Source organism: Agelaius tricolor, unplaced genomic scaffold (assembly GCF_023055355.1).
Source record: "Agelaius tricolor isolate 1412-34295 unplaced genomic scaffold, bAgeTri1.0.p SCAF_31, whole genome shotgun sequence".
NCBI lineage: Eukaryota > Metazoa > Chordata > Aves > Passeriformes > Icteridae > Agelaius > Agelaius tricolor.
In genome coordinates this window covers 152954-170664 of record NW_027269291.1, presented here as the reverse complement: position 1 = coordinate 170664, position 17711 = coordinate 152954, and the positions used below count along the sequence as shown (strand labels likewise).

Here is a 17711-nt window from a genome sequence, read left to right as displayed (position 1 = left end):
CCGAGCCCTTGGATCTCCTCGCTCCTCCGGGAATCCAAATTCCACCCCACCCCTCGCATCAGCGCGGCGGGAGCCCCCGGCCCTCTCCACTGAACTTCCCCGCGGGATTTTCCCCCCTTGGATGTGACCCTGGATGTCCCAAAAACACCGCGAGCCTTTGGGATGGCCCCGGGCGCGATTTTCGGGCAGGGAGGGCAGGAATGAGGGGAGGGAAAAGTGCGGGGAGGATTGGGATGTATTGGAGACAGCCCGGGGTGTCCTGGAGGATCGGGAACCTGCCTGGAGCCTGGGCTGGCAGCAGCGTGACGGTGGAACAGAGGTGACAGTGGCACGGGGGTGGCAGATCGATGCCATGCCCCGGGGGAAGGGCGCAAAAAATCGGGAAAATATTTTAAAGCTGAGGATTTTTTGCCTTCCCTCCCCTCAAAGCGCCAGGAAGGTCCTAAAGTTCAGCCCTGTTTTATTTCTTAGTCGCAAAAAAATCGGAAGAAAAGATGAAAAATCCGAGAAAAAGATTTAAAAAAGTGAGGATTTCGCGCCTTCCCTCCCCTGGCAGCGCCGGGAATGCCCCGTGGGAGCCGGGGCCAGCTGAACCTCCCGGAGCCGCGGCTCCACCCCCGTTCCACTCCGGGAATGAAAACTCGGGAACAAATTTTCGTATCCCGCATTTCCCGGCCCCACATTCCCTGGGGTTTTTTTGGTTTTTTGGGGTTTTTTTCCACGGGAAGAGCGAATCCACCCGGGACAAGGCGCCAAGGTCACCCGGCAAGGCGGCGACCTTGAAGGGCAGCCAGGGAGTCACCGGGCAAGGAGGAGGAGGAGGAGGAGGAGGCTGGAAACCAGAGTCCCCCTGCCTGAGCGGCCACTCCGAGCTTCCAACCCCATCCTGAACCAACCTCTTCCCATCCTTTTCCCAGAATTCAGTCTCAGAATTAACCCCAGAGCAGCAGGATTTGGCCGTGGGGTGGGTGCTCAGAACGAGGCCTCACAGAACCACTCACGGCTCACCCCAAACCCCAAAATTCCCTCTCACCACCTTCGACTTCAGCTCAGGAATCCTCATCCAAAAAAATCCCAAAAATCCCACCCTGGGCTCCCACCCCCCTCGAGAGCCACAGCCAAGCACATGCATTTCAGAGAGAAAGCAGGAAAAATCCAAAATACTGACCTTAAAGCTCCAGTAGTTGGGTTGCTAACAACAAAGAAAAGATAAAACAGAAGAGAACACACACACACACACACACAAACAAAAAAATACCATTAAGATTCTTGGTTTGACTTTTGGTTTTTTCCCTTTGAGAATCTCTGAGCTCGGATTCAAACCTGCTCTGGTTCCTGCCCCTCCCAAAGGGTCGCTGGGGTTTCGGGGAGCGAGCAAGGGGTGAGGATTGAAGCAAATCGGGGTGAAAAAGGAGGGAAGAGGGGTTGGCACAGCAGCCCGGCATGGCTACTGGAGCCACTGGCACGCCCAGCCCCTCCTGGCACTGCCGCGGCGCTGGAAGTCACAGCAATGTTCATTTTCCACGGGATTTTCCAGCCCTGCCCGGCTGTGCCCGCCCCCTCCCCGCGCGCTGGTGTCGCCGCTGTCACCGCGATGTGGCACCGCCGGTGACAGGAGCTGGCACCGCTCCCAAGCTGCCCTTCCTGGGCTGGGCTGGGCTGGGATGGGAGGGGATGGGATGGGATGGGATGGGATGGGATGGGATGGGATGGGATGGGATGGGATGGGAGGGGATGGGATGGGATGGGATGGGGATGGGATGGGATGGGGATGGAATGGGAGGGGATGGGAGGGGATGGGATGGGATGGGATGGGATGGGATGGGATGGGGATGGGATGGGATGGGGATGGAATGGGAGGGGATGGGATGGGATGGGATGGGATGGGATGGGATGGGATGGGATGGGATGGGATGGGATGGGATGGGATGGGATGGGGATGGGGATGGGATGGGGATGGGGATGGGGATGGGGATGGGGATGGGAGGGGATGGGATGGGATGGGATGGGAGGGGATGGGATGGGATGGGATGGGATGGGATGGGATGGGATGGGATGGGGATGGGGATGGGATGGGGATGGGGATGGGGATGGGATGGGATGGGATGGGATGGGATGGGATGGGATGGGAGCCTGGGGTCCCAGAGGGGGCCTTGGGGCCTTGCAGAGTTCTGGAAGAGTTCAGGTGGGAAGGGATTGAAAGGCGTTTTTATTCCAGGGGGATCCCGATATCCCAGGCTGTTCCCAGCCCCATCCGACCCCCTGCAGGAGGGAAGGTGGGTCCAGGGGTGAGGAGTGGGATTGAGGGACAAGGAATGGGATCCAGGGACAAGAAATGGGATCCAGGGACAAGGAGTGGGATTTAGGAACAAGGGGTGGGATTTAGGAACAAGGAGTGGGATCCAATGACAAGGAGAGGGATCCAGGGACAAGGAGTGGGATCCAGGGACAAGGAATGGAATCCAGGGATAAGGAGAGGGATCCAATGACAAGGAGAGGGATCCAGGGACAAGGAGTGGGATCCAGGGACAGGGAGTGGGATCCACCTGGCTGGAAGGATAATCCACCAGGATAATGATGTGTATCCTGACTTTTCCCTTCCCCATTTTTCCCCCCCCAACTTTTCCCTCCCTCTCTCTCCTCGCTTCTCTCTCTCCGACCCTCAGTAATTTTCCCTCCCCTGATATTGCTGATCCTATCTGCTGCCAGCGCCGGCTGTGAGTTTTATTTATTATTTTGGGATGACAGTGTGGATTTTATTTATTATTTCGGGATGACTGGACAAGCTCCTCACCGAGCCCATAAATCACAGCCAAATCCAGAATGTTCTGGCACCATTTGTGGTGGGCACTGTGACCTGTGGGCACAGGATGGCACAGCAGCCATCCCTACCCCAGCTCAGCAGATCCAACTAGGAAAAACAAGGTTTTAACCCCATTTTTTAACCCTATTGTAACAATTTAAAAGTTTAACAAGGGGCAATAGGAGATAAAGACAATAAAGCAAAGGCTGGTGGCGTTCAGCCAAGAGCACATTTGCTATTTTGGAAACACTTTTAATATGTTTATATTTTTTGAAAAAAACACTTTTTATATATTTATTTCTATTGTATTAGCTTGTTGAATATTTATTATACTAAATATTTATAATATATATTTTATTTATAAAATATCATTTTATAAAAAATATACATTTATGAAATATATATATTTATTTATAGTATTTTATATTTTAAAATTATTTTAAATATTTTTAAAATGCTTAATATTTTAAAGTATTTTAGTATTTGCCAAAAGCCAATATTATAACATGTATTATAACACAATATGTACAATATTATAATAATGTGTCTCTATAATAATTATAATTTATAATAATGTGTCTCTACCTTTCCCTGGCAGCCCCGGGGATGTGGCACCGCCCGTGGGGACAGGGACACGCTGCCCGTCCCTGCAGGGCTCCGGGACCATCCAGGGCTGACAATCTGGCGCGGGTGGCAGCGCCAGGCGGGCCGTGGCCAGCACCACGTGGTGGCACTTGGTGGCTCCATCTGTCCCTGCTGGCGCTGCTGCCACCCCAGCGCCCGCCCTGCCCACCCCAAATGCCCCAAAACCACAGAGGGTGCAGCCCTGGCAGGGGGGGTCAGGCACAGCCACGGCCCTCGAGTTTTAGTTTTTATATTTTTTAGATTTTGCGCTGCTTCGGTGTGGAGTTCTGAGCTTCCTGTTATGGGATGGTGAGCTCTGCACAGAGCAGGGAGACAAAACAATTCCTGCTCCAGCTGGGGACCAAGGACAAATGATCCAAATCTCAGCCCAGGAGCACAAACACCGCGGGCTGGAGAGAGAAAAACAAGGATGGGACTGCAGGGGCTAAAGCTGGAACTGACAATAAACTCCAAGATGCAAATGGAGCAGAACTTAAAAAGGTGAGAGACCCTGTGACCATTTGGGTTCGTTTTGTGACCATTTGGGGTCATCTTGGGTGCAGCCCTGGCTGGGCACTTGTGAACTTGTGAACTTGTGAACTTTGGGCACTGTCTGGGGGTGAGGCCTTGTGAGGGCTGAGCTGGAACTGAGGCCAGAATTACAGAATAAAGCAGGGATCTGTTTAAAGGATCTCTTCAATGGATCCACCCTGGGCAGCACAAGAGCCCAGCCAGGGCTGCACCCAAGATGAGCCAAAATGAACCCAAAATGAACCCAAAAGAAAACAGAATGAACCCAAAAGATCACAAAATGAACCCAAAATGAACCCAAAATGGTCCCAAAATACACGACCAGGCACGGGGTCTCTCACTTTGACAAGTCCTGCACCATTTGCATCTTGCAGTTCATTGTCCCATTCCAGCTTCAGCCCATGCAGTCCCATCCTTGTTTTTCTCTCTCCAGCCCACGGGGTTTGTGCTCCTGGGCTGAGATTTGGATCCTTTGTCCTTGGTCCCAGCTGGAGCAGGAATTGTTTTGTCTCCCTGCTCTGTGCACAGAGCTCAGCATCCCCTGATGTGGAGCCCAGACCCACACACTAAAGCAGCACAGAACCCGAAAAACACAAAACCTAAACCTGAGGCATCACCTGCCAGCCCCTTCCAGGCTGGATTTGCCCAGAGAGAGGGGGAGAGGAGAGGACCGAGCTGGAATTAACATTTCGCTGGCTCTTCAAAAGCATCAAAGGGAGATAATGGGCCGGGAGAGGATTGGAAGCGACAGCCGCGTTCCGAGCCATAAAGCAGGCGGCTCCTTGCAGCAGCAACCCTGCAAAAGGTGCGGGGAATTACAGAGGCTGTGATTTATAATTACAATGAGAGTCATGTCCGCGGTGCTGCCAAACGAGGGAATAACGAGGAGCTCAGGGTCCCCAAAGCGCGGGGAGGAGGGCGGAGATGCTGCCGGGAGCCCTCGGAGGGACGGACACACAGACGAGGCAGGAAAGCAGGGCTGGAGTGATGTAATCGGGAATATTTTGGGACTTAACTTTGAAAAAATAAAATAAATTAAATGGTTGTGGTTGTCCCAGGAGGAGACGGGAGGTAAATGAAATGAAATCCAAGTGAGTCAGCGCCTTGACCGAGGGGGACTTCCCCTGAATGGCAATTAAATCCCAAATCTGTTGGTGATTAACGAGGCACGGCCGTGTCCCTCTCGAAAGGGCAGCAGCGGCAGCCGCCGCCCCGGCACGCTGCACGCCCAGGGAGGACAGAGGCAGCTTCATCGGCTTTTTAATTAACTCATTTCCAGGAGTTCCAGCTTCCGATCGAGTCCCCCACCCTCAGGCACCGCGTCTTGACAAACAAAAATCTCCTTGAAAAATAACAGCCGAGTGAATTTAATCTGTTTCTGCTTATTAAAGTTTTTTGGTTGTTGGTTTTTTTGTTGTTGTTTTGTTTGGGTTTTGGGTTTTTTTAAATGCTTTTCAGCGCCAGCGAAAGTGAATTAAAGTGGAAATAGCAGCATGACAAGACAGGGAGAAGAATGCAAACAGTGACCAGACAGAGCGGGGGCTGCAGATTTTGTCACCTGAAGTGCCACAATTATTGCAGGCACCTCTCAAACGTGACCGGGGGGGGACAGCGGGGACAGGAAGGGACGCAGGAGGGCTGGGGCTCATCCCTGTCACACCTGGGCTCCTCAGGAGGCCCCACCACGAGCTTCTGCTGCTCCTCTTTCAGGCAGAGCCCTGGGCTCTGCTGCCCCTCCACCCAGAGCGGGCTCTGACGGTCATCGAGGCGACATCAGAGACGCCACCGCCGCCTGTCGCGGCGACTCAGCATCAGGACTCCCCCACAGACCCCCAGCTCCAGCTTCCCCCTCCCGGCCCCTCCAGCTGCCCCCGCACCCCCTCCTCCCCGAGCCCACCCGCGCCAATCACAGCCCTGGCCTCCTCCGCGGTCCCTGGGGACAGCGCAGGTGACACCGGAGCCCCGGGGGCACCTTTCCCCCCCGGCCCCGGCTCCAGCCCCCTCCTCTCCCGGAGCGAGGCGGCGAATGCGCAGCGCCGGCTCGGAGCAGTGCATCAGGACGTGCTGTGCCGAGGAGCAGCCATGCTGGGGCTCCGAAATCTCCCTCCTGCAGCAGCCCCGGCCAAGGTCAGCCCCGTCCCCGCCGCAGGTGCCGCGGAGGCCGCATTCCGCGCTCAGCGCGCCCTCCCCAGCGCAGGGGGGGCTCGGATCCATCGCTGCCGGACGCGGGAGCGCCCCGGAGCCCCGCAGCGGGGTCAGGGCGGCCCTGAGGAGGTTTTGGGGCACGGACAGGGCAGGGGGAGCTGGCAGGAGCTGGGCAGATCAGATGGCACGGTGGCCATGGCAACGGCACGGCGTAGGTGGACCAAACACAATAGGGACGCGCGAGGTAAAGCGGCTCCGCTCCCCCCGCGCTCGGCACCGCGTCCGACCCCGGCAGCTCCAGGGGGACCCCCCGGCGCATCCGCACCCCCAAACCCGGCAAAGAGGGATAAATCTTTGAGAAACGCCAAGGACAAGCAACGGGGTCCCCTCGGAGGGGGTCACGGCAGCCGCGTCCCCACCGCAGGGTCCCCGGGGGGGTCGCGGCAGCGCGGGAGGGGGGCGCTGAGCACCCCCGTTCCCGGCAGAGATGGGGGTGAGGAAGACTCCGCCACGGAGCCCGCCCTGCCCTTCCTCCGTCCCCTCGCACCGGGGCTGGCGGAGCCGCAGGGACAGCGGAGCCGCCGCTCCGGCTGCTGCAGGGCTGGGGCGGCCCCTCCCCGAAAAGCCACCCCCGACACGGCGGGCAGCGGCTCGGCCCCGGGGTCACGGGGAAAAGGAGAGAAATTCGGGCTGGGAACGGCGGGAAACTTGAGGGGAGGGAGGGAGGGAGGGAAAGATGGATGGATGGTGGATGGATGGTGGATGGATGGACAGATGGACGGACAGACGGATGGAGGGACGGATGGACACATTCACCCTGCCCGTGTGTGCCAGGGAGAGCAGGGACGCTCGCAGCCCTGCCGGGGGAGCGCTGGTAGCCCAGCTGTGCCAAGGGGAGCGTCCCCCTCCAGGTCCTGCTGGGCACCTCCTGGGCACCTCCCTGCCCCACTCCCCCGAACCCATTCTGCCCCCCGGGGCTGTCATCGCTGTCCCCAGACGGGTTTTTACCCACTTCCCGCGTAAAAAGACCCCTTCCAAAAAACCCCCAAACAAGGGGAAGCGGGGTGCCCCGCGGAGTTCCGCCTGACTCCAGAGCCCCCGTTCCCAGCCAGCCCTGCTGGAACGAGCCGGGAATGGCTGGCGGGGGGGGGAATGAGGGAATCGATAGGGCCGGCTCCGGCTGCAGTCCCAGGGACACGCACACAGCGCTCGTGTTACTCCCGGCAGCCGCGCTCCTCCATTTCAGCGCTTCCCAGCGCCTCCCGTCACTCTCCACCTCTGGAGACCAAGATGACACCGCGGGGAGAGCCCCGAGGGACCCCGCGTCCCCTCTGCCACCGCGCTGCCGCCTCCCGCGCCGCCTCAGCCGGCGCTCCCCGTCCCCACCGAGCGCCCCGGTGCCCCCAAACCTGCCCGTGCCCAAACCCAGCCCAGCGGGCACCCCGAGGTGCCAGGGCCGTGTGCCGCCCCTCGGAGGGGTTTGGAGGTGAGGGCAAACCTTTCCTGCCACCGCAGGGCTCAGCTGTGGGCGCAGCCCGCGGGAAGGACGCTGGGCTAGGTGAGCTGCAGGCGACAGGAGCGCCCGCAGGGCGCGGGGACGGTGCCCGCCCTGGCCGCCATCGGCCCGAGGGGGGCACAGGGAACCGGTGTCCCCTCCCGGGGCTCGGGTGACAACGCGGAGCGGCCCTGGGACAGCGGGGGGTGCGCAGGGGGGTGGCACGGGCACCGCCAGGGCTTTGCAGGAACCCCCGTGCACCCCCGAGGGGACAAGGGGAGCCCCCCCGGCTGCGGCACCGAAGGGCAGCGTTCAAAGTGCCACCCCCTCCCCGCCGCGACACCGGGAACGGGGGGGACCCCCGGGAATGGGGGACAGGAGGATGCTGAAGGAAAGGGGACGGTGGAGGGGCTGCCCCCGGTCTGGGGCCGGGGTACGGACACCCCCGGCTGCCGCCGGGAACCGGGAGCTCGGGGTGGGGATTTTGGGGAGGGGGACACTGCGGTGGGCAGGAGCGACAGCAGGACAGCTGGGGCAGGGGAGATCGGCGGGGGAGCCGCAGCAGCGGGTGGCGGACACCGGCTCCGTCACCGCCCGGAGGGATGCGCCCCGCTCCATCCCGCGCCATCCCGCGCCATCCCGCGCGTTCCCGCCCGGTACCTGCGGCAGGTGAGGGCTGCGGGCCGGGATCCGCAGCGCCGCTCGGCCCCGCTCGGCCCCGCTCGGCCGCTCTCGGCTCGGCTCGGCCCCGCTCGGCTCCCGCCGCCCCTCCCGCCGCCGGGCCCGCCCCGCCCCGCCCGCGGCGCCGTCACCATGGCAACCGCGGCTGCACCCCGCCCCCCCGCGCCGCCGGCAGGGGGCGCTGAGAGCGCGGAGGGGCGGGGCCTGCGGGGGGGGGCACGTGAGGGAATAACGGGAAAATAATGAATAACGGGGGAATTACAGGGGAATAACGGGGGAATAACGGGAAAATAACGGGGAATAACGGAGATGGGGACGGGGACAGGGACAGGGACGGGGACAACGCAGGGATGGGGACAGGGACCGGGATAACACAGGGGAATAGAGGGCTAGGGGCAGGAATGGGGACAGGGATATGGGCATGGATATGGGTATGGAAGTACAGGGATGTGGATATGGATAGGGAAATACTGGGATGTCGATATGGATGTGGACATGGAAATACAGGGATATGGGCAGGGATAACACAGGGACACACTCCTGGAAACACACGCAGGCACACGCAGGGATGTGCACACCTGGATGTACATGGGGACTCGCGCACAGCTGGATTCACAGCTGCATTCACACCTGGGTTCCCACACTCCATCACCCCCAGCACAGACCCAGACCTGTGCCCGGGCTCTGCAGGAGCCCCCTGTGGGACCCGGTGCCACCTGTGCCCGCTGCCACCTGCGCCCGCTGCCACCTGTGCCCAGCGCCCCCCGTGTCCCCTGCACGGCCCTCACAGCCCAGAGCCAACGGCGCCATCAGGAAAGGGAGAGGATTCCCGGGAGCAACGGATTTCTGCCAGGCTGGAGGGAATGTTGACATTTATGGAACGTCCCTTTTCACCTCTGGTGTTCCAAACTCCCTCAAATGTATTTTTTTCTTTTTTTTCCTTTTCTTCCTTAAATTTTTTTTTTCTTTTTCTCTCTCTCTCTCTCTCTTTTTTTTTTTTTTAATCCAAATAAAACAGCAAAGCCTGGGATTCTGAAATCCCTTCCAGGCTCCTCTGGAATATCAAAGTGATTTTCAAACGTTCCAGGCAGGCCTGGATCCCAATGTCATTTAAAGGTTGGCACCTGAGCTTCCCAGGATTTCTGGATTCCTGTTATTATTTATTGCCTGCCAGGGAAATGAAGGAAAAGAAGGGAGGAAAAGGAAAAAAAAATAGATTTTGGTAGGCTTTTAGGGTGTTTGGGTGGGGAATGAGCTGCAGCCAAGCCCAAAAATCCAGGTTGGGTTTGGGAATAAAGGAGATAATTCCCAAATCCAGATAATTCCTTCACCTATAAAAATCCTTAGCAGTTTATCAGACCTGAGCCAACCCCAGCTGGATTTTTCCCTTTTTTTTTTTTTTCCTTTAGAGCTGCTGCTTATTTAAAAAGAGGAAAGTCTTTAAATCCCTGTAATAATAGGGGGAAAAAAATCCCATTTATTTACCAGGAAGCAGCGCTCTGTGCCTGGACATGCCCCAAATATGGATTGTGACAGCAAAGCCACCATCAATTATTGTCCCCTCCCCAAAATTGGGGTGTTTGGAGTCATTTGGGGGGGCAGCAGCTCCGATGGCCCCGGTTTTCCTGGCAAAGCTGAACTCCCTTCCAGCAGGCCAGTTCTGGGAGTTTTGGGAATTTTTGAATTTGGGGAATTTTGGGACCTTTGTCCCCTGGGGATTTTTGGGATGATTCGAGGTTTCCTGTCAAGGAATTCCAGGTTCTGCTGCCCAGGGGGAGGTGGGCATTTATTCCTGCCAAATTGGTGTCACCAGAGCCAAATCAGGGGGTTTGGAGTCCCCAGTGCACCCCAAAACAGGATAGGAACAAGGGGACACAGCCAAAGGACAGCATGGTGGACAAGGCACCAACCCCAAGGGATTTGGGGTCCCCGGAACACCCAAAACAGGGTCAGGACCCCCTCCCGAACAGTCCCTCCCCAGGGCTCTGCTGCGCTCAGCAAAGGCCACCAGATGCTGGGGGGCCCCGCTCCCCACACCTGGGGGGCCCCGCTCCCCACACCTGGGGGTTCTGCTCCCCACACCTGGGGATTCTGCTCCCCACACCTGGGGGTTCTGCTCCCCACACCTCGGGGGTTCTGCTCCCCACACCTGGGGGTTCTGCTCCCCACACCTGGAGGATTCTGCTCCCCACACCTGGGGGGCTCCGCTCCCCACACCTGGGGGGTTCTGCTCCCCACACCTGGGGATTCTGCTCCCCACATCTGGGGGTTCTGCTCCCCACACACAGTGCTCTCTGTCACACCTGGGGGATTCTTCCCTCAGGGCTGGGGAATTCTCTCCCTCACCCCTGTAATATTCCCTTCCTCACCCCTGGAATATTCTCTTCCTCACCCCTGTAATATTCGCCTTCTTACACCTGGAATATTCTCTCCCTCACGCCTGGAGAATCCTCTCCCGCACACCTGTAGGATTCCCCTCCTCACCCCTGCAATATTCCCTCTCTCACCGCAGGACCATTCCCTTCCTCACCCCCGGAGGACGCTCCCCCATCACTGCCGCGCCCACCCCCCCTTTCACACACACCCACCGCCCCCTCGCTCCCCTTCCCCTCCATCCCGCCCCTCCCAGCGCTCCCACCCCCCAGTTCTGGGCCATGGCCCTCACCTGGTCCCGCAGGCGCTCCTGCTGCCCGCGCAGCGCCAGGGCGTGCTGCGGGTATTTGCTCTTCAGGTGGTCCATGAAGGCATCCCGCTTGCGCTCCATCTCCGTCTTCTGGAGGCCGGTGAGCGCCTCCAGGCTCTGGGCGGCGATCACCGTGTGCCGGCGCTCCGAGGTGTGCACCAGCCCCACGTTGGAGAAGCGCCGGGTGCCGTTGCCCAGGGTGCGGTACTCGCGCGGGTACTCGGCATCGTCCGCGGAGATCATGTGCGAGCTCGTCCTGTCGGGATCTGTGCGGGTCCGGGAGAGCACAGCGGGGTCAGGGCACAGTCCCTGGCCATGGGGCAGGAGGGGGGGACGGTCCCAGCCGTGGGGCGGGGGGGGATTTGTCCCTTCGGGATCTGCGTGGGCACCAGGAGAGCACAGCGGGGTCAGGAGAGGGCCCCTGGTCATGGGGAAAGGGGGGGATGATCCCTGGCCATGGGGCAGAGGGAGGGGGACGGTCCCCAGCCATGGGGCAGCGATAGGGGCAGTCCCAGCCATGGGGCAGAGGTTGAAGGTTGGGATTTGGGGTTGGGGAGGGGGATTTCAGCAAGGAAAGATGGCAGAGCCTTGCTGGGAACGGGATCACCCCTCAGAGGAGTGCACACAGTGGGATCGGCCCTCAGTGGGGTGCACACAGTGGGATCACCCCTCAGTGGGGTGCACACAGTGGGATCATCCCTCAGTGGGGTGCACACAGTGGGATCGCCCCTCAGAGGGGTGCCCGGGGAAGGAGGTGGGTGCCGGGCTCGTCCCCCTGCGGTGGCAGCGCTGTCCCCGCTCCCGGACACGCGGCAGGAGATGAGGGGACAGCGGGGATGGAGGGGCCGGGGGGTGCAGGGGCTGGGATTCCACCAAAGCCGCGATGATCGGAGCGAAACGGGAATGAAACAGCGCTGGGCGACTGAAAACAGCACAGACGGGACACGGGACAGGGACACGGGGGACACAGGGAAACACGGGGGACACGGGGACACGGACACGGCTCCGGAGCACGGACACACGGGGGCACACGGACACAGGACAGAGCGAAAAGAAAATGAAACCAGGCGGGGGGGGGGAAGGTGGTGTGTGCAGGCACCGGGGAGGGGGGACAGGACCCCCATGGCCCCCCAGAGACCCCGGCGGGGGCTCAGTGCCCATCCCGCAGCCATCGCTCACAGCGGCCAGCCCGGCCCGCGGGCACCAAGCCCGGGATTGTTGGGATGCTCTGCCCCATCCCAGCCCTTCCCGGGGCTCAACCCAAACCCTGTGCTCCAAACCCAGCATCTCCGGGATGCTCTGCCCCATCCCAGCCCTTCCCGGGGCTCAGCCCAAACCCTGTGCACCAAACCCGGGATCTCCGGGATGCTCTGCTCCATCCCAGCCCTTCCCGGGGCTCAGCCCAGCCCTGTGCACCAACCCCGGCATCCCTGGGATGCTCTGCCCCATCCCAAACCCTTCCCGGGGCTCAGCCCAGCCCTGTGCACCAACCCCGGCATCCCTGGGATGCTCTGCCCCATCCCAAACCCTTCCCGGGGCTCAGCCCGGCCCAGGCAGGCAGGAGAGGGCACAGACAGAGGGTCCCAGGCGCAGAGAGGTGACAGGGACTCGTCCTTTCGCTAATAACTCATTCCGAGCACGCTGGGATCTGACTTCCAGGGAAGCTGCAGATGCCTGGAAGTCCCCGCACGCTGCCAGCGCCTGGCACCGCCTCGGTGCCCGCAGCTCGAGGCCACCGCGCAGCCCCCGGCCCCTGCCCAGCCCCGTGCCCGCTGCGGGGCGGCTCCAGGACCCCAAAAAGCCACTTTGGGGGTCTCACACCATCCGGGAGCCGCTGTCCCCAGTCCTTGGAGCGGTGCCAGCCTGGCCCGGGGCCAGGGCCTGGCTTTGCCACCACTGGTGAATCTCGCAGCTCGTTCTGCGGGGCTCAGCCTCCTCCTCCTGCTCCCCTTTTAACCTTGATCCATAATTCATCCAATTCTTCTCCCGCTTTTGCCTGTGCCTTCCCTCCTCGGCTCCCGGCAAACAAATCACAGCGAGGTTTTTTCCCCTTTTCCCTTATTTTTCCCCCCCCTCCATTATTAATGAGCCCGGCAGATCAGTTTGATATCAAACTGATAAGAAAGCGTTATCAGCGGGGTCACGGCCGCGATTCCTCCACTCAAGGTCGCACGAGCGGCTTTGTCACCAGCCCAGCGGGGACATCACGTGCTCGTAAATGCCACGGGGACATCCCAAAGCCTTCCCTCCTCCGAAATCCACCGGTGCAGCTCCGTCCCTCCCAGCTCTGCCACCAAATGTCACCTTGGCCGGGTTGTCCCCCCCTTTTCCCAGAAAACGGAGCTGGAATGTGGCAAGAGCTGAAGATCCCGTCCCTCCCTCGCTCTGCCGGGTCCCCGTGGCATCGGGGAGGTCACAGTGGCACCAGGGAGGTCAAGGTGGCACCAGGGAGGACAAGGTGGCACCGGGGAGGTCAAGGTGGCACCGGGGAGGTTACAGTGGCACCTCCACCATGCCAAACGCCCCCGGGTCCCCTCTGCCATCAGGGGACGCTGCTGGCCGAGGGGACACGGGCAGGGCATCGCCCCGGCTCCCAGCGGCTGCCGAATTCCAGCCCTGATGGGCAATCCCGCTGGAGCAGCTCGTCCTGAACCCCGCCTGCCCCTCTCCCCGCTCCCGTCACAGCCCCACAGCGTGCGGTCCTCACTGGGAAATGCAAATCCAAACTGGGAAACTCCTCCCCCGCCTCGGCCGCTCTCCCCAGCACCGGCTCCGCGACCCCAGAGCAGAAATTTGGGCAGGAGCTGCACCCAGCACCCGACACCCCGCACAGCCACAGCCTCGGAGCCCTTGGAAAGGTCCGGAGCACCCTCGGAAGCAGCCAGGAGCCTGCTCGGGGTGGGGGATCGGAGCCGGGGCCAGCCCCGCTGTGCTCCGAGGCCACCAAAACCATCCCTGGGGCGCCGCAGAACTCGCGGATTCCTCCCGTCCCACGGGAATTCTGTGCCCGGGGATGGGGATGAAGGCGAGCCCCGCCAGCCGCAGCCGCAGCAGAAGGAGCTGCAGCGCGTCTCCCTCCCGGAGCCGAGCCGGGACGGGGATTTTTGGGGGGACAGAGGGGGTTTGCTCCCGCCACCACCTCCCGGTGCCCGCCCCAGCCCCGCTGCAGCAGCGCGGGGCTGAGGCCGCGTCCGCAGCTCCTTCCCGGCCCCTCCCGCTCCGCCATCAGCATGCAGCTCCCCGCTCCCTAATCACACGCTCCGCGAGCGGAACGCGCCAGCTCCGCTCGCCCGCTCCCAGGGATGATCTGAACAGGGGCACGGAGGAGCTGGACCCCCTCAGGGGCGCTTCCAGCCCGCGCTGCGCCGCATCCGCTGCGCGATCCATCCCCGGGACACGGGGCCGGCGAGGACGAGGCGGCCCCGACCCCGCAGCATCGCAAAGGTTCTGATCCAGGGGAGGAAAAGTCGCCACAGCCACGCGCGCTGGCCTCGTGTCAGCGCTCCGGAGATGCCACCAGAGATCCCATGCAGAGGGGGTCCCACCCGCAGCGGGCAGGGATGGTCCCGCAAGGAAACAGCCTGGGGGGCTCGTTTGGGGAAATGAACCTGAAAACCCTCAGGGCCAGGCTGAAGGAAAGGCTGTTAACCTTTCCCTCCTGGCGATAATTCCACCTCAAATCCCCCACAAAGTTTTTTTCTCCTCCTCCTGCAGCAGTTGAGGAATGCAGCGGTTCCCACACGGCCGCAGCAGATCCCTGGAAAGTGCTTCCCGAGGCTGCTTCCAAGTAGGTCACTGGGGTGGCAGAGCCTGCCCGGAGCCTGCCCGCGCTGCCCAGCCCGGCCCAGCCCACGGGGACACCCTGCGGGCCGCGTCCCCCGCCCCGGGACCGTCCCCTCGCTTACCCGCGGGCGCAGCGCGGCTCCCACGGCGGCCGGGCAGCGGCTCCGGGGGCACGGAGGGGGCAGCGCTCCGCTCGGCGGGGGCTGCGGGCGGCTCCTTGGCCGGGCGCAGGGCTCCCACCACGGCCAGGATGCCGCGGTAGATCCGGGCCAGCCCCTCTCCGAGCAGAGGGAGGTTGAGGGAACGCGGTTCTCTTTGCCGATTCATCCACCCATCGTCCCCACCTGCCAGCAGAGGTGTCACCCGTGCCGGGGCCGGAGCCCCGGGCTGCTAGCAGGGCACGGCCATCGCGTCCTTCCCGGGAAAACAGCGAGACCGGAGAGACCGGTTTGGGTGGAAATCTTCAGGAGCGGCGCTGGCAGGAGCTCCTGAGAGACAGGGCAGGGAAAGGCCCCAAAAACCGGAGCGGCTGCGGGATCCGGCTGGGATCCCCCCGTTAGCAGCGGCTCGGCGGGGTTTTATCATCCGGAGGAACGTCTCAAACCCAGTTTATTACTGCAGTCCCATAAATCTTCATGAGGCAGCGAAACCTCGCGCGGGTCGCGGCGAGCGATCAGCGGAGCGTGCAAAATCGCCCGAGAAAGCGCTCGCACAAAAAGGGGCGAGGGGAGGGGAGGCGGGGAGTGCATTTGGGGAGAGAGGCAGCCGGGAGGGCGGCAGCCCCTCGGAGCGCTGCGGCTCCCCCGCGCCCGGCCATTAGCGCGGCCGGAAGAGCGGGATGCTCCCGCTTCCTCCCGGAGGCTGCACTGCCGCACTGCCCGGCGCCCAGCGAGCCCGCCCGGCTCCCGGAGCCCTGCCCGGTGCTAACCCCTTCCGTGCCGCGCCGCCGGGGGCGGGAGGAGGCGTGGGGAGAGCGGGGGGAGCTCCTGCGCCGCGCGGTTTAACTCGTGTGGTGCTGCAGAGACGGCCCTGGGAATGCGCGCACTGCCGGAGCCGGGCCTGTGGGAAATCAGGGAATGATGGAGTGGTTTGAGGTGGGAAAATCAGCCAGATCCCAGCCCTGCCATGGGCAGGGAGATCCCACCACGCCAGGTGGCTCAGAGTCACCGGCAGAGCCATTGCTGTCCCTGTCCCTGGCTCGGCCACCGTGGTGTCCACTCATTTTGGGATGGTCAAGCGCCTTACAGGACCTGCCCTCACACCCAAAAAGTGCTGGGAGCTGCCCAGATGCTCAAGTTATCCCAGCAAACGCAAGCCCAGGAGCGTGGACACGGCAGGTGACACCGGGGAGACACCGGTGTCCCCTCTCCTGCCACCGCCACGACCCCGACAGGGCCAACCCTGGCCGGATCTGGCCACTTAAAGCGAATTCCCAGGGAATTCCAGCCTTGGGGCTGCGGGATTGCCGGGAGCGGGGCGGACCCAGGGTCCGTCCCAGGGCATGTGAAAGTGAGGGCACTTCAGGGTGTCCTTGTCCCTCTCACAGCGACGCAGGAGCGAAAGCTGCCGGCGACCGGGGTGAGAATCCCCCACCCTCCCCTCGCTGCCGGGCTCATGGAGCGGCCACCAAATCCCCTGGGAAGAGCCAAGGCCACTCGCAGGGGACCGTGAGCACCCAGCAGGGGACAAACCTCTCCGGGATGTCCCCCGGGATGCGGGAATTGTTCTCCCGCCTCATCCCCCCCTTCCCAAGGATCCCTGCCGGTGCTCAGCGGGCTCCCCGCCGCGCCTTTCACTCCCAAATTCCAGCGGAACAGCGGAAAATTAAACATCCCCCTGCTCCACAAACACACAGCTCCATTGGGAACTTCCCAGACGGGACCCCACAGATCCCGCTTGGCTTTGGGCAGGGGCACCGTGCCCGCTCACGGTGCCAGTCCGGATTCTCCGCGTGAAATCCTGGGATCCTGCCCGTTCCCAGCCCCGGGCGCCGCCTTCTCCCCCCCGCACCCCGCAAATTCCCGCCCCGGAGCTGCTCCGGGACGCGGAGCTCGGCCCGAGGCTGCAGCTTGGAGGAGCTCAGCTGGCATCGCCCCGTGGCACTGCCCTGCCAGGCGGCTCCTTCCCGCGGATAAATCCTGCATGTCACTTGTCAGAACCGGAGCGAGGGGAGGAATCCCATCTGGCCGACCCTGGAAAAAGCAGCCGCCACTTTTTCCCACCTCGCCGGGTGTGATCGCGCCCACGCGCCCACATGGAGACGGGAGACGAGTTCACCTCCCAAAATCCCGGGGATCCAGTGCCAAGGGAAGGGCCGGCACACCTGGATGCTCGCCTGGGGCCGTGCAGCCAGGAGCAAGCCAAGGGAAAATGAGGGGCAGAGGGTGGGAAGGGCAAATTCCAGCTGGGAGAGCTGGGAGAATCTTCCCAGTGCCCTCGGAAAGCCAAGGGAAAATGAGGGGCAGAGGGAAGGGCAAATTCCAGCTGGGAAAGCCGGGAAAAATCTTCCTGCTTCCCTTGGAAAGCCAAGGAAAGATGAGGGGCAGAGGGAATGAGGGAAGGAGAAAATCCAGCTGGGGAAAATCTTCCCGCTGCCCTCGGCTCCGTGTCCGGCCGCTGGCCAGAGGCTGAGCCGGGGCATTCCTGGAGCACGGAAAACTTCCCTGCCCGGGGCAGAGCCAGGAGGAGGAGGAGGAGGAGGACGGAGCCCTGCGTGCCCTGGCAATGGTGACATCCTCGGCTGGCAGGGCTGGGGACGCGCCAGCAGCCCGGGGATGCGGGATAAAAATAAAGGCGAGGCGAGGCTGGCCAGCTCCTGGCGGCTCCCACAGAAGGAGCTTTGTGGTCTCGTCCCCACCCCCGCGGCACAGCCAGGACCTGGCAGCTGCCATGGGAATGGCCCGGGGACCTCCCTTGGCACAGGGAAACTGAGGCACGGAAGGGAGTGACACGGGTCTGGCTGCTGA

General features: G+C 61.8%; 1 protein-coding gene across 27 annotated transcripts in view; it reads right to left on the bottom strand.

Annotated features, from left to right (window-relative positions):
• Positions 1-17711, bottom strand: part of SRCIN1 (SRC kinase signaling inhibitor 1) — a 62004-nt gene that overhangs the window by 27160 nt on the left and 17133 nt on the right. For 24 of the 27 annotated variants that reach the window (XR_011682988.1, XR_011682987.1, XR_011682989.1 and 21 more), the window contains 2 exons: positions 10945-11228; positions 1169-1192 (listed from right to left, as the gene is read on the bottom strand). Coding sequence is in view for 10 of the 27 variants with exons in the window: in XM_071450859.1 (XP_071306960.1) it covers positions 1169-1192; positions 10945-11228 (308 nt within the window). In the remaining 17 variants the exon portion in view is untranslated. Of the gene's footprint in view, positions 1-1168; positions 1193-8258; positions 8368-10944; positions 11229-14867; positions 15620-17711 lie in introns of those variants that run through there. The other 3 variants (XM_071450861.1, XM_071450868.1, XM_071450869.1) reach the window with 3 other exon arrangements.